Source organism: Aotus nancymaae, unplaced genomic scaffold, assembly GCF_030222135.1.
Source record: "Aotus nancymaae isolate 86718 unplaced genomic scaffold, 86718_ANA_hifiasm-v0.15.2.pri h1tg000036l, whole genome shotgun sequence".
In the NCBI taxonomy this organism is placed as follows: domain Eukaryota; kingdom Metazoa; phylum Chordata; class Mammalia; order Primates; family Aotidae; genus Aotus; species Aotus nancymaae.
This window is the reverse complement of record NW_026988450.1, coordinates 88,482,620-88,496,429: the sequence shown is the minus strand read 5'-3', so window position 1 is coordinate 88,496,429 and position 13,810 is coordinate 88,482,620. Positions and strand designations below refer to the sequence as shown.

At 43.2% G+C, this 13,810-nt stretch overlaps 1 protein-coding gene across 31 annotated transcripts in view; it reads left to right on the top strand.

Annotated features, from left to right (window-relative positions):
• PTK2 (protein tyrosine kinase 2) overlaps positions 1–13,810 on the top strand; it is a 352,445-nt gene that overhangs the window by 333,424 nt on the left and 5,211 nt on the right. For 18 of the 31 annotated variants that reach the window (XM_064384646.1, XM_012461207.2, XM_021672086.2 and 15 more), the window contains 4 exons: positions 1,361–1,400; positions 2,424–2,530; positions 8,023–8,178; positions 12,048–12,128. In XM_064384646.1, the coding sequence (XP_064240716.1) occupies positions 1,361–1,400; positions 2,424–2,530; positions 8,023–8,178; positions 12,048–12,128 (384 nt within the window). Of the gene's footprint in view, positions 1–1,360; positions 1,431–2,423; positions 2,531–8,022; positions 8,179–12,047; positions 12,129–13,810 lie in introns of all 31 variants that reach the window. The other 13 variants (XM_064384640.1, XM_064384638.1, XM_064384629.1 and 10 more) reach the window with 1 other exon arrangement.

The following is a 13,810-nucleotide window of genomic DNA, read 5'->3' as shown; positions in this document are numbered from 1 at the left end:
TCAGCCTCCTGAGTAGCTGGGATTACAGGCACGCACCACCATGCCCAGCTAATTTTTTGTATTTTTAGTAGAGACGGGGTTTCACCATGTTGACCACCAGGATGGTCTCGATCTCTTGACCTCGTGATCCACCCGCCTCGGCCTCCCAAAGTGCTGGGATTACAGGCGTGAGCCACCGCGCCCGGCCAAGTGCAGGTTTTTTTACATGGGTATATTGCTTAGTGTGAAGTCTGGGCTTTTAGTATAACCATCACCCAAATAGTGTACATTGTATCCATTAAGTAATTTCTTATCGCTGTCTCCCCCCTACTCTTCCAGGTCCCCAGTGTCTGTTCCATACTCTTGGTACATGTGTATGCATTATTTAGCTTCCACTTAAGAGAGCATGCAGAATTTGACTTTCTTAAGATAATGGCCTACACATTGCTGCATCCATCCAAAATTGCTGCAAAATACATGATTTTATATATATATATATATTTTGAGACAGAGTCTTGCTCTGTTGCCCAGGCTGGAGTGTAGTCGCGCAACTTCAGCTCACTGCAATCTCCACCTCCTTGGTTCAAGAGATTTGTCCTGCCTCAGCCTCCCAAGTAGCTGGGACTATAGGCACAAGCCACCACGACTAGCTAATTTTTGTATTTTTAGTAGTGACAGGATTTCGCCATGTTGGCCACGCTGGGCTCAAACTCCTAGCCTCAAGTTATCCGCCTGCCTTGGCCTCCCAAAGTGCTGAGATTACAGGCTTAAGCCACCATGCTTGGCTGATTGTATTCTTTTTTATGGCTAAATAATATTCCATTGTATACATATATCACATTTTCTTTATCCAGACATTCATTGAGGGACACATAGGTTGATTCCATATCTTGGATATTGGGAATAGTGCCATGATAAACACAGAAGTGCAGATATCTTTTTGATACAATGATTTATTTTCCTTTGGGTGTATACCCATTCATGGGATTGCTGGATTTAATGGTAGTTCTCTTTTGAGTTCTTTGATAAGTAGTTCTATTTTGAGTTCTTTGAGTTCATTTTCCATAGAAATTGTACTAATTTACCTTCTTTTCAGCTGTTTAAGAACATTTTAAATGGGTTATGACCACCACGTTTGTGGTTCCAGAGTGTCCCATGCTTGCTTCTCTCACAGTCCTTTCCACACATCCTACTGGCATCATTTGCTTATTTGCCTGATCCCCCATCCCATCTGGGACCTTATGCAGAATCCTGTCTTGTTCATTTTGATACCCAGCATCTAGCCTAGAAGTTCAAGGGGATGGATAGACTGGGTGGGAAAGAGACGTCATTACCCCATTGTAAATAACAGTGCATTGACTGAACTTTTCTTTTCCTACAGATTGGGAACCAACATATATATCAGCCTGTGGGTAAACCAGGTAAAGAAGAAAAGAATTGGACAGAGAGAAGTTAGTTTAATATGATGAAAGCAGGTTTTGAATGTATATGGTGTCATAGCTTTGGATATGATTATTTGAGTTTTCCCTATACAGACCACAGCGAGTATGATGTTTACCACATTCAGCTCATGACTAGAGTATTGAGGCAAAGAATTTGTTGGTATAATGCATCAGAAGTACCTCCTTATGGTTGCAGTGAGCCACTGCACTCTAGTCCAGGCAACAGAGCAACACTCGGGCTCATTTAGAATGCAAGATTGGTGTCTTCTGTAAGAACACCAGTAGGCATTTATTTAGGAGGAGTAGTTTCTTTCTTTTTTTTTTTTTTTTTTTTTTTTTTTTTGAGACAGAGTCTCACTCTGTCACCTAGGCTGGAGTACAGTGGCTCGATCTTGGCTCACTGCAACCTCTGCCTCCTGGGTTCAAGCAATTCTCCTGCCTCAGCCTCCCAAGCAGCTGGGACTATAGGCCCACACCACCATGGCCGGCTAATTTTCTTTTTTCTTTTTCGAGACTGAGTTTCGCTCTTGTTGCCCAGCTGAAGTACAATGGCACAATCTTGGCTCACTGCACCCCCCACCTCCCAGGTTCAAGCAATTCTTCTGCCTCAGCCTCCCAAATAGCTAGGACTACAGGCACCTGCCACCACGCCCAGCTAATTTTTATATTTTTAGTAGAGATGTGGTTTCACCATGTTGGCCAGGTTGGTGTCGAACTCCTCACCTCAGGTGATCCACCCACCTTGGCCTCCCACAGTGCTGGAATTACAGGCATGAGCCACTATGCCCAGCTTTTTTTTTTTTTTTTTTTTTTTTTTTTTGGTATTTTAGTAGAGATAGGGCTGCACCATGTTGCACAGGCTGGACTCAAACTCCTGAGCTCAGGGAATCTGCCCACCTTGGCCTCCCAAAGTGCTGGGATTACAGGTATGAACCACTACACCTGACCTTCTTTCTCTTTCTTAACACACATGACTTAATGGGAATCATTCTCTCTCACCAGATCCTGCAGCTCCACCAAAGAAACCACCTCGCCCTGGAGCCCCCGGTCACCTGGGAAGCCTTGCCAGCCTCAGCAGCCCTGGGGACAGCTACAATGAGGGTGTCAAGGTGGGCATCTGAGCCTGTGCAGCACATTCTGCTTGCAGAATTTGTGGAGTCCTCTAGTACTCAGTTGACTGTGTTCATGTCGTAGAGTAGAGATGGTGCGGAAAATAGAACAGTGCAGAGTGGAACTGCAGCGAGACCCAGGAGTCGATTGGTCTGGTTCTAAACCCCTCTGAGAGTCAGGGAAGAGCTTGATGCAAACATTTTCTTGCCCATTTTTCTCTCAGTGTGAGAGATTTTAGGAACTCAGTCAGATTCTGATTTTCTATGTACATCTTCCTCTGATTAGACAGAATGTTTTCTTTAGAATAAAGTGCTGAGATTGCTTCTGGTTTTAAATATTAATTAAACCAGGTAAGTGAGGACTTTCTGTAGGCTCCAAGTTTATAAGTGTGGCTTCATGGAAAACTTCATTATTTTCCATTTAGAGTTAGAATTGGATTTGTAAAAGCAATGTATGCTGAGTAGAGCCGTCCTCAGACCAAGGGGAGTGTTTGACTCGGGCACAAATAACTACAGGCTTCCAAATTTGGCAGTCAGAAATCAGGTGCTGCCTGCCCTGAGGGGTATGCAACTGGAACTGTTGTTGTCTGTGACTCTCCTGGGTCCCCACCAGCCCCCACCAAGTGCTGGAGCCTCTAGAACAGCAGCCTTCCTCCCTGGGAGATCTGAAGGAGGAGGCTCTCCTCTTCTAGCCTGGCTCCTGTAAGGAGATGGGATCTTTTTACTTTCCAATTAAGATAACAAATTACTTCTCAAAATACACCCTATTTCTTAATTCTGATATACCTTTTTTTTTACATTTTAATCTCTCTAAAATTGGGATGGTGTTTTGGTTTAATTGGCAGCATTTTTTTTCTAGCTTAGTGGTGCATTAAAAATGATGCATCTTTGGCCAGGCGCGGTGGCTCATGCCTATAATCCCAGCACTTTGGGAGTCCAAGGTGGGCAGATCATGAGGTCAGGAGTTCAAGATCAGCCTAGTCAACATGGTAAAATTCCGTCTCTACTAAAAGTACAAAAAATTTGCCAGGCGTGGTGGCGCGCACCTGTAATCCCAGCTATTCGGGAGACTAAGGCAGGAGAATTGCTTGAACTCAGGAGGAAGAGGTTGCAGTGAGCTGAAAGCATACCATTGCACTCCAGCCTGGGTGACAGAGCAAGACTCCATCTTTAGGAAACAAACAAACAAAAATGATGCATCTTAAAGTGGAAGACATCTTAAAATCTGATAAATATCATAGCAGGTTAAAATAAACTTTGCTTACCAATAACCACCATTTATTGAACGTCTTCCCTTTGCCAAATGCTGGGGCAGACCTTTTTCTTATATTGTCATTTCTCATGTCAACCTCACAGGATCAGTGGTGGTATCATTTCTCAGATGACCAAGGCTCACAGAGTTAAGCAGTGTGTTCAAGGTGCTTGGCTGCAGGCCTGGCTGAGCGCAGACTTCACTCAAAGGCTCTCACCTCCAAAGCTGAAGCTTAGTTAGATGTAGACATATTGTTGTCTTCTCAGAGTCATCATAGAGTTAGTCCAGGGTAAGAGAAAATGTCATCTCCAGGCCTAGAGTGATAGCCTGCAGCTTAGAGGGCACAGGTTTGCCAGTGTCCATTGAGAAGGTGACCAGAGGGTGAATGGGCAGCCACTGGCACAAACTAGCCTGCTGTCTGTGGCCATAGTGAAAGTATCCACTGGTCCCCAGAGTTCATGCCAGTGGCTTGTAAGCGCCTGGGAATCTGGAGCTTCCCCAGCTCACCAGACCCTCAATCCCCAGGATACCTCCTGGCAGTTCTATTAAGGACACACTCAATCTTCTTCAGGGAAAATTGAGGAAGGACACACCCTTCCCAATATTGGCTTATTTCAGTAAATTTCTAAAAAGGAACCAGGCATGGTGGCACACCCCTATAGTTCCAGCTATTTGGGAGGCTAAGGAAGGAGGATCACTTCAGCCCAGCTGTTTGAATCTGACCTGGGCAACAGAATGAGATTAATGAGTTGTTTCTCATTTTCATAATCCAAAAGAGCAGACTTTCAAAATGGCTTATATTATAATGAAAAACCAACTTTCAAGGTAGAGCAGGTACCACCTTAGAATTCTGACATGCACTTATGTTTCACAGCTGGAATAACATAATGAATACATAGAATTAGGAATACCCTCAATGTAAGGGATAAAGAAAATTGAAATCTTGATGAAAATAATATGTGTACTTAAAATATATTAAGTAAAGATTTTTAAATAATGTGAAATATGTGCCCCTATTTCTTCATTGTCTGCTTGGTAGAGGTCATTGAATCCATCCTAAAAGAACAGTATTGTTCTAATACTGAAATGCAGCCAGGCACAGTGGCTGACACCTGTGATTCCAGCACTTTGAGAGGCCAAGGCAGGTGGATTGCTTGAGATCAAGAGTACCAACCAGACCAGCCTGGCCAACATGGTCAAACTCTGTCTAAATTAGGTGTGCATAGTAGCGTAAGCTGGTAGTTCAGCTGCTCAGGAGGCTGAGGCACAAGAATCGCTTGAATCCAGGAGGCAGTGGTTGTGGGTAAGCTGAGATCACACTACTGCACTCCAGCCTGGGCGACAGAGCAAAACTCTGTCTTAAACAACAACAACAACCAATAGTGAAATACTTAACTTTATATATAACTAAAATAATTCATCCAAATAACATTTAGGCAAAATCAGTCTCAGTTTTCCCTAGGTAGCATTGCATTTTGGTTCTTAACTATCTGAGTCTGTATCAACCTAAGTGGTTGGAATTGACTACATCTATAGAGAGTTTATCATCAGCTGCCTGCCAAGCTCCAGATTATAGGAAACCAATAGGATGTCTTTCCAAACAGCTTTTGCTTCTGGAATGTCACTGCAAATGGTCACTAGAAGCATTATGACAGTGCCCTTCTACCACAAGAATTGGGCAAAGGGCAAAGTACAAAATTACAGAAGCTTTAAACAAGTTACAACCTGCCTAGAATTATAGAATTGTCTATTTCTTCTTGAAGAAACTCACACTGTGTCACCCTCCTCAAGAAGCCCTGTGCCTTTTTGTGTTGATGCAGTTTGAACTGGCACATCATCCTATGAAGTTAAACAGAAGACTGCACTGTGACTCTCGGTGCAGAAAATACAGGCAGTCATCTCTTAGAAATGATGTGGTTATACAGTAAGACAGCCCTGACTTGAGCTTTAGAGAAAACACATTAAATAAAACTGCTCAGTTTAAAGTAGTAGAACCTAATCATAAGAATCAGCTCAAAAGAAGGATTTTTGTTCTACTTTTGTTTTTAAAATAAGCTCCCAATGTCTTTTTTTTTTTTTTTTTTTTTTTTTTTTAAGACAGGATTTCACCATGTTGGTCAGGCTGGTCTTGAACTCCCGACCTCAGGTGATCCGCCCACCTTGGCCTCCAAAGTGCTTGGATTACAGGCGTGAGCCACTACACCCGGCCCTTTTTTTTTTTTTTTTGATCTTTTTTTCTTTTCTGAGACGCAGTCTCACTCTGTTGCCCAGGCTGGAGTGCAGTGGCACAGTCTCGGCTCACTGCAACCTCCGCCTCCCAGATTCAAACAACTCTCCTACCTCAACCTCCCGAGTAGCTGGGATTACAGGCATGCACCAACGTGCCCGGCTAATTTTTGTATTCTTAGTAGAGACGGGGTTTCACCATGTTGGCCAGGCTGGGCCTAATATCTTTCAATGCAGCCCCAAGTCAGGAATCTTTATGATGGCAGTATGGCTAGATAATGAAGCAGATTCCCAAGGATGTTGAGGGACCAGGCTCAGGAATTGAGGTTGCTGCAGTTTCTCCTGAATCTCTGAGAATTCAGATGGGTACTTTTCAGTAATTAAAACTGTATGTCCTCCTCCTCCTTTCTTTTTGAAGAGCCCTAATTCTGTTGATCTTGCACTGCTGCTGGATTGTTCCTCAGGCTTTGCATGTTCCCTGCATTTGTTTTGTAACTGAGCATGGTGCATGGCAGACCTCTCTATGCAGTGTGCTAGGGCAGTGAGCAGGTGGCACAGTAGCCACACCCTGGCAACAGTGAGCGAGAGCTGGTGGGCAGGCTTGGAAACTAGCTCCTTTTTGTTCTGCTCATGTGTTTTTATGGGGGATTTGTCTGATGCCTTTATTAATATTGTTTTTCTTTTTTCCCTTTCTCTGATAAATTCCTTTAACTTTTCCTCACCTTCCGTTCGACAATAGCCATGGAGGGTAAGCACATTGTGTCTTTGTGTGTCTGTCCAGCTCGCTCTATCGCACCCTGCTCTCTGCATGTAATTTTGGACTGGAAAGCAGGAAGCTCAAGTGGGAGGGTACTTCGGCCTGGTTTGTCACCTGTCATGACTGACAGATGCCAAAAGCAGTGTTTATGTTTGCAAGAGAACAAGACATGCACATGTTTGCAGTAAATGAATTGTTCTTGTGCTTTTCTATCTCATACCCAGACTTTGGGACAACCAAGAATTAATTTGTTCCAGACTACCTGGGCAAAAGCACCCAAGGGTACAGAAATGGGAACTTACATTTAGACTGAGCACTGGCAGCGGGTTCCTGATTGAACTATATGTACTATAAGTTAGTCTTTTTTTAAAAAGTGTATACATACGCCATTTTATGCCTGGTATAAGTCTAACCAACGGGAATTTTTAAATACTAAAGATTTTCCAAAGGTCCTCATGTTATTCCACCTTCAGCACTCAAGTTATCTTAGTTAATGTTTGTTGATGTCTCTTCTGTGCCCAGGCCCTAGGTGGACATTAACATCTGTGGCCTCATCTTCCCTCATCACCATTGCCTGGGTGAGAGAGCTGAGGCTTTATAAGCATGGGCCTAGGTGCTTTCCAGCAGTCAGCACAGAGCTGGCTGAAACCGGGGTCTCTGGCAGGGAGGCTCCTGGTGACACCACTGCTGCTTTGATTTCAATCATGACCTGCAAACAGATCTCTTGTCCCCTTAGAGTGCATTTCTGTGTCAGCTTTTTATAACTGTACAAAGAACATATTTCCATTAGGTAGCTGAGGGCAACTAAGCTGAGCCATACAGTTTTCACTGCAGAATTCAAACTAAGTGGAAATCCGTATAGTCTTCATGTAGAATGTTTGACTCTTTAGCCAAATAGGTAATTTTCTCTAAAATTCAGTAAATCCTCAGATGGATTATTCTCTTGTGGTGAGTGATTTTGGGGTGCGGGGACATTGAATCATATATCTCTGAAAGAATCTGGGGTTTTTAGTATAATGTGTATGATTCCATCTCGTTTCCTCTAACTGAGCTCAAAGTTAGAAAAAAAAATTGCCTAATTTGTCACTTGGAGGAATTACTTTACCATCATTCTCAATCTGAACCATATCCTGTATACGCAAGAAAATCAATGACCTTCTTTGATCTGCTTTGATCTCAGACTCTCTCTGGCTTGATTTTGGTGATCTCATGCCATCTGCTGGAGAGAAGAAAAATTACTGGCTTTTGTGTTGTCAGCTTCAGCCCCAGGAAATCAGCCCCCCACCTACTGCCAACCTGGACCGGTCAAATGATAAGGTGTATGAGAATGTGACGGGCCTGGTGAAAGCTGTCATCGAGATGTCCAGTAAAATCCAGCCGGCCCCACCAGAGGAATATGTCCCTATGGTGAAGGTAAGACATGGTCACATTATGTACTGGCAAAAATGTTCTTGTTTCTTGGAAGCTATGGTGCCAGTTGATAGATGGCTCTAGGTGCCCCCCAATCTAAAGGCACTGCTGATGTTTTAGAAGGTCTTTGCAAAGGCACCGTACAGTGGCAGTGTTAATGAGAACCACATTTACTCTGAATTGCTGTTCCTGTCTTGTTCTGTAAGTAAACACTAGGCTGGGAGTGACTTGAAGCAGAACAGTCTTTTAATAATTAGCACTCACTGGCTGAGTTGTAAAAATGAAAAATAAAATAATAATAATTAACACTCACACATAAAGTGTACAGTAAAGAGAAAGCTGCAAAAACATGCTTATAGTATGATGCCATTTATGTAAAGTTGAAAAACATGCAAAATAATCCTATATAAGACTTAGGGAGATGTGGTTACATTGTTAGAGTGCAGAGACAAGTAGACGAATGATCATTATCAAATTCAGATCCTGCACCTCTAAGGAGGAGCCAGTTGAAGAAAGATACTGGCTTTGGGAGGATTTGTCTGTATTGTTTTTCGGTTTTTGTTTTGTCTTGTTTTTTAGTTGGAGTCTCGCTCTGTTGCCCAAGCTAGAGTGCAGTGGCGCAATCTTGGCTCACTGCAACCTCCACCTCCCGGATTCAAGCAGTTCTCTGCCCCAGCCTCCTGAGTAGCTGGGATTACAAGCACCTGCCACCCCACCCAGCTAATTTTTGTATTTTTAGTAGAGACGGGGTTTCAACATGTTGGCCAGGCTGATCTTGAGCTCCTGACCTTGTGATCTACCAACCTCGGCCTCCCAAAGTGCTGGGATTACAGACGTGAGCTACCGCACCCAGCCCTGAATTGTTTCTCTTAAGCTGAGGGTTGGGTATGTAGGTGTGCATTGAATTTTCTTTTAAAAAGAGTAAAAAGAAATAAAAATATGCCAGTAAACTGATGTTTTGCAAATTTTGTTCAATGGAGGGGGATTCTAGGAACCAGTGACAAGTATTCTGTGAAAAAAGACAGTAGTGGCCAGGTGCGGTAACTCAACGTCTGTAATCCCAGCACTTTGGGAGGCCAAGACAGGTGGTTCACTTGAGGTCAGGAATTCAAGACCAGCCTGACCAACATGGTGAAACCCCATGTCTTAAAAAAAAAAAGAAAAAGACAAAGGATACTAGGTCCAAGGAAAGTCAGCAATGGTTTCTATTAAAGAGTACTTACTGGCATCTTGGGTGCACAGAGGTGTCCTGTAGTTCAGAGTGTGGTCAAACTTGGCTCTGAGCCAGTGTTTCTGAAATTTGCTCATACTTTTTTTTCATTGTAGTAAAATACACATAACATAAACTGCCATCTTAACCACTTTTAAGCGTACATTTCAGAGGCATTAGGTACATTCACATCATTGTGCCACCATCGGCACCGTCCATCTCCATAACCCTTTCCTTGCAAAACTGAAACTCTGTACACTTGAAACAACACTGCTCTTTTCCCCCTTCCCTAGCCTCTGGCAACCTCCTAGTTTCTGTCTCTATGAATTGACTATCCTAGGTACCTCTCATAAGTGTAATCATACTGTATTTGTCTTTTGTGACTGACTTATTTCACTCAGCATAGTAGCTCAGAGTTCATCCATGTTGTAGCATGTGTCAGAGTTTTCTTCCTTTTTAAGGCTGAGTAATAAATACTCCACTGTATGTTTATCCCACATTTTGCTTATTTACTCAACCATCACGGGACACTTGGGTTGCTTCCACCTTTCAGTGATCATGAAGAATGCTACGATGAACATGGGTGTACAGATGTCTCTTTGAGACCTTGCTTTCACTTCTTTGGGTGTATACTCAGAATTGCTGGATCATTGGTAATTCTATTTTTAATTTCTTGAGGAGCCCCCATTCATTTTCATAGCAACTGCACCATGTTACATTCCCACCAACAGTGCATAAGGGTTTCAGTTTCTCCATATTCTCACCAAACCTTGTTATTTTCTAGGGGGTTGTTTTGGGGCTTGGGGTTTTGGATGTGTCTTTTTTAAAAAAATAATTGTCATCTAATGGATGTGAAGTTTGTTTAAGTGTGGTTTTGATTTGCATACAGGTGTTGAACATCTGTTTGGTTTTTGAGCATAAGTGTCTACTCAAGGGTTTTTTTTTTTTTTGCCTGTTTTTTAAATCATACTGTATTTTGTTATTGAGTTGTAGAAGCCTACAACTTTTTTTTTTTTTTTGAGATGGAATAGCACTCTATTGCCCTGGCTGGAGTTCAGAGGCGCGATCTTGGCTCACTGCAACCTCCACTTCCCGGGTTCTTGCAGTTCTCCTGCCTCAGCCTCCCGAGTAGCTGGGACTACAGGTGCATGCCATCACACCCAACTATTTTGTATTTTAGTAGAGACGGGGTTTCACCGTGTTGCCCAGGCTGGTCTCGAACTCCTGAGCTCAGGCAATCCCCCTGCCTCGGCCTCCCAGAGAGCTGGGATTATAGACGTGAGCCACTGTGCCAGGCCACAACTGTTTTTTTTTTCCTTAATTCTTATCTTTTTTTTTGAAATAGAGTCTCATTCTCTCCCAGGCTCCCAGGCTAGAGCACAGTGGCATGATCTCGGTTCACTGCAACCTCTGCCTCCCAGGTTCAAGCAATTTTCCTGCCTCAGCCTCCCGAGTAGCTGGGACTACAGGCATGCACCACCATGCCTGGCTAATTTTTGTATTTTTAGTAAAGACAGGGTTTCACCATGTTCTCTAGGCTGGTCTCAAACTCCTGACCTCACATGATCCGCCTGCTTCATCCTCCCAAAGTTCTGGAGTTACAGGCGTGAGCCACCATGCCCAGCCCCTACAACTGTTGTTTAGTGTACCTATTAGCAGTCTTTGCAACAGCTTCTTATAAACCATCAATGTAGAAAAAACTGCTTGAAAGTTGTAATGTTTCATGGAAAGCACAGTTGATCCGTTCTGGTTCGTTTTTTTAACTGTATTACATAACAGTTTTAACCAAAGTTCTCAAGGATTAACTTGCATTAACCCACAGCCAAATTTAAACAAAAAACTCAACAGTAGATGAAAGCATTAAGAATTTTGTACATATTAAGATTTTAGATGGTGATTTTATGGACACTACTTCTTTAACCATATTTGGCCAAATGACATTGTTTTTGTATGCTGATCCAATTATAAGTAACTATTATTTTCTTACTGGTTTTATTCATATTACATGTAGTTTGATGTCTTAGTCATTAAATATTTGATCCTCAGAAGAATGACAGTAATGAAAATTTGAATTTTAAATTATATTGTTTTAAATCATACTTAGACCCTTTTTTTTACAACTCAGAAGTGGCAGGGAGGAATGTTTCTGCTCAGTGTCCATAAGAGATGAGGTCCAAAGCAAGGCTACCCCCTTGCCCCTGGGGCAGTGATGTCATCTCTTGCCAGCCTCATGAGGTGTTTGAAAGTACATGGTTGAGAACACACTCAGTGAACACACTTGGGGGAAATGTGCTCTTCTTTATCCTAACCTGTGTTGGCAGAGTTGGTGTGTTGGCTCCAGGAGGGTGGTAGAATCTGCTTGGAAGGAGTAGATGAGAAGAAAAAATCCTGCTTTCCACCCTCAGCATCTATGTGACCTTTCTTATGTTAGCTTCTGTTCTTCACCTGGCTCCTTAGGGTATTAGAGCAATGAATAGTCAGATCTAAATCTTTTGGGAGAAAAAGGAGCCTCATAACTTACAAGATAGGGCTCAGCACTAAGAAAAAGAAATACAGAAGTTTCCCTTGAAACTAGTGGAAAGGAAATTTAAAAATATATAACTGAAAGGCATAAAAATCTTTTGTGTGTGTTCTAATATTGGTTGTGATTCTTGTCTTTCAGGAAGTCGGCTTGGCCCTGAGAACGTTATTGGCCACTGTGGATGAGACCATTCCCCTCCTACCAGCCAGCACCCACCGAGAGGTAGGGCACAATCTTTCCCTTGCAGCCCTCTGTGACAGCACTGGTTGGGGACACATTCAGGGATGCCTTTGGTGCTAAAGGCAGCTCCTCAGTCTGTGGCCAACAGAGGCTTCGACTGCTCTGCAGGCGATGACCTTCCCTGTAACACTGGCCCCAACCAGGACCGGGCTGTTCATTCTGGGGCATAGGGGTGGTATGGAGCAGTTGCCACTCAAATTCCAGACCCAGGGTCTTCCTGCTGCCAGCCCACTGCAGAGCCACTGTGCAAGGTCTTCACCTGAGATACATGTGGCTCTGAGCAGTGGATGAGGAAGGCAAATGGGAAACTGCTGCTGGTGCCGTGATCCTCAAAGGTAGGGGAACACTTATATGAATGGGGTGGACATCGTACATGGTCTCCTTCTTGGAATTCTCCTTAAAAATAGTCGAGTTTTTGAGTGATCCTGGTTTTCCATTTGAAATAGTAATATAAAAAATCTGTTGTAGGCCAGGCATGGTAGCTCACGCCTATAATCCCACCACTTTTGGAGGCCAAGGCAGGAGGATGGCTTGAGGCCTGGAGTTCAAGACAACATAGTAGACCCTGTCTCTACAAAAAAATTAATAAATAAAATTGTCTTTAAAAATTCCTTTTAAATTAATAAGTGTCTTTAAGAAGCTTCTTAAGGGCTTAGTGTGGTGGCTCACCCCTATAATCCCAACACTTTGGGCAGCTGAGGTGAGAGGATGGCTTAAAGCCAGTTCATGACCAGCCTGGGCAACAAAGTGAGATTCTGTCTTCACAAAAACTAAAAAAAAAAAAAAAAAAAATTAGCTGTGTGCAGTAGCTACTCAGGAGGCTGAAGTGGGATGATCACTTGAGCCCAGGAGTTTCAGGCTATGGTGAGTTCGGATCAAGCCCCACCGTACTCCATCCTGGGTGACAGAGCAAAATCCTGTCTCAAAAAAAAATTTTTAAGGAATCAAAGTTGACCCCAAATACTGTAGCTCAGCAACAGTGATCATCTTTGCCACCTTTTGGCAATTTTGCTTCATTTATATGACTACCAAGTGAAAAGAAGCACCTGCATTTGTTTTAGTGTCTTTGAGCCTAGGGTGTGCACTCTGTGGTTGGGATTGACAAACACAGGAGGGGTGCGTCCCTACTTAGTAGAGTCCAGGATCTGCAGGCTTCAGCCTCACTCCCCACCTACTCCTGCTGCCTACTTTACTCCTTCCTAGGGCAGCGTTGGCAGTCCTTCAGCCCTGCACACACCCCTTGTTTGTTCTTTTTATTTTGAAATCATTTCAGACTTACAAGAAAATTAAAAGATTAATACAGAGAATTCCCAAATTTCCTTTATGAGTTTCACAGCCTTTTAACATGTCAGCACATTGTCATTCCTGCTCCATTGTCTATGTGTGTATGCACATCACTTCCTGCTTCTGAGTAGCTTGAAAGTGGCTGCATATCTCATGCCCTCTTCCCCTTTACGATTTCCACTTGCATTTCTCATAACAAGGCCATTGTCCTACATAACCACCACACAGTCACCACATTCTGGACCTTGAACATGATGCAATGCACTGTCCCACTCTGCAGGTCGGTTGTCTCTGTAGCACTTTTCCCTCACCTGCAAGAGCCAGGCCAGGATGCACGTGATGTTGCTTTCTTCAGCCTCCTTTCATCTGAAATGGCTCCT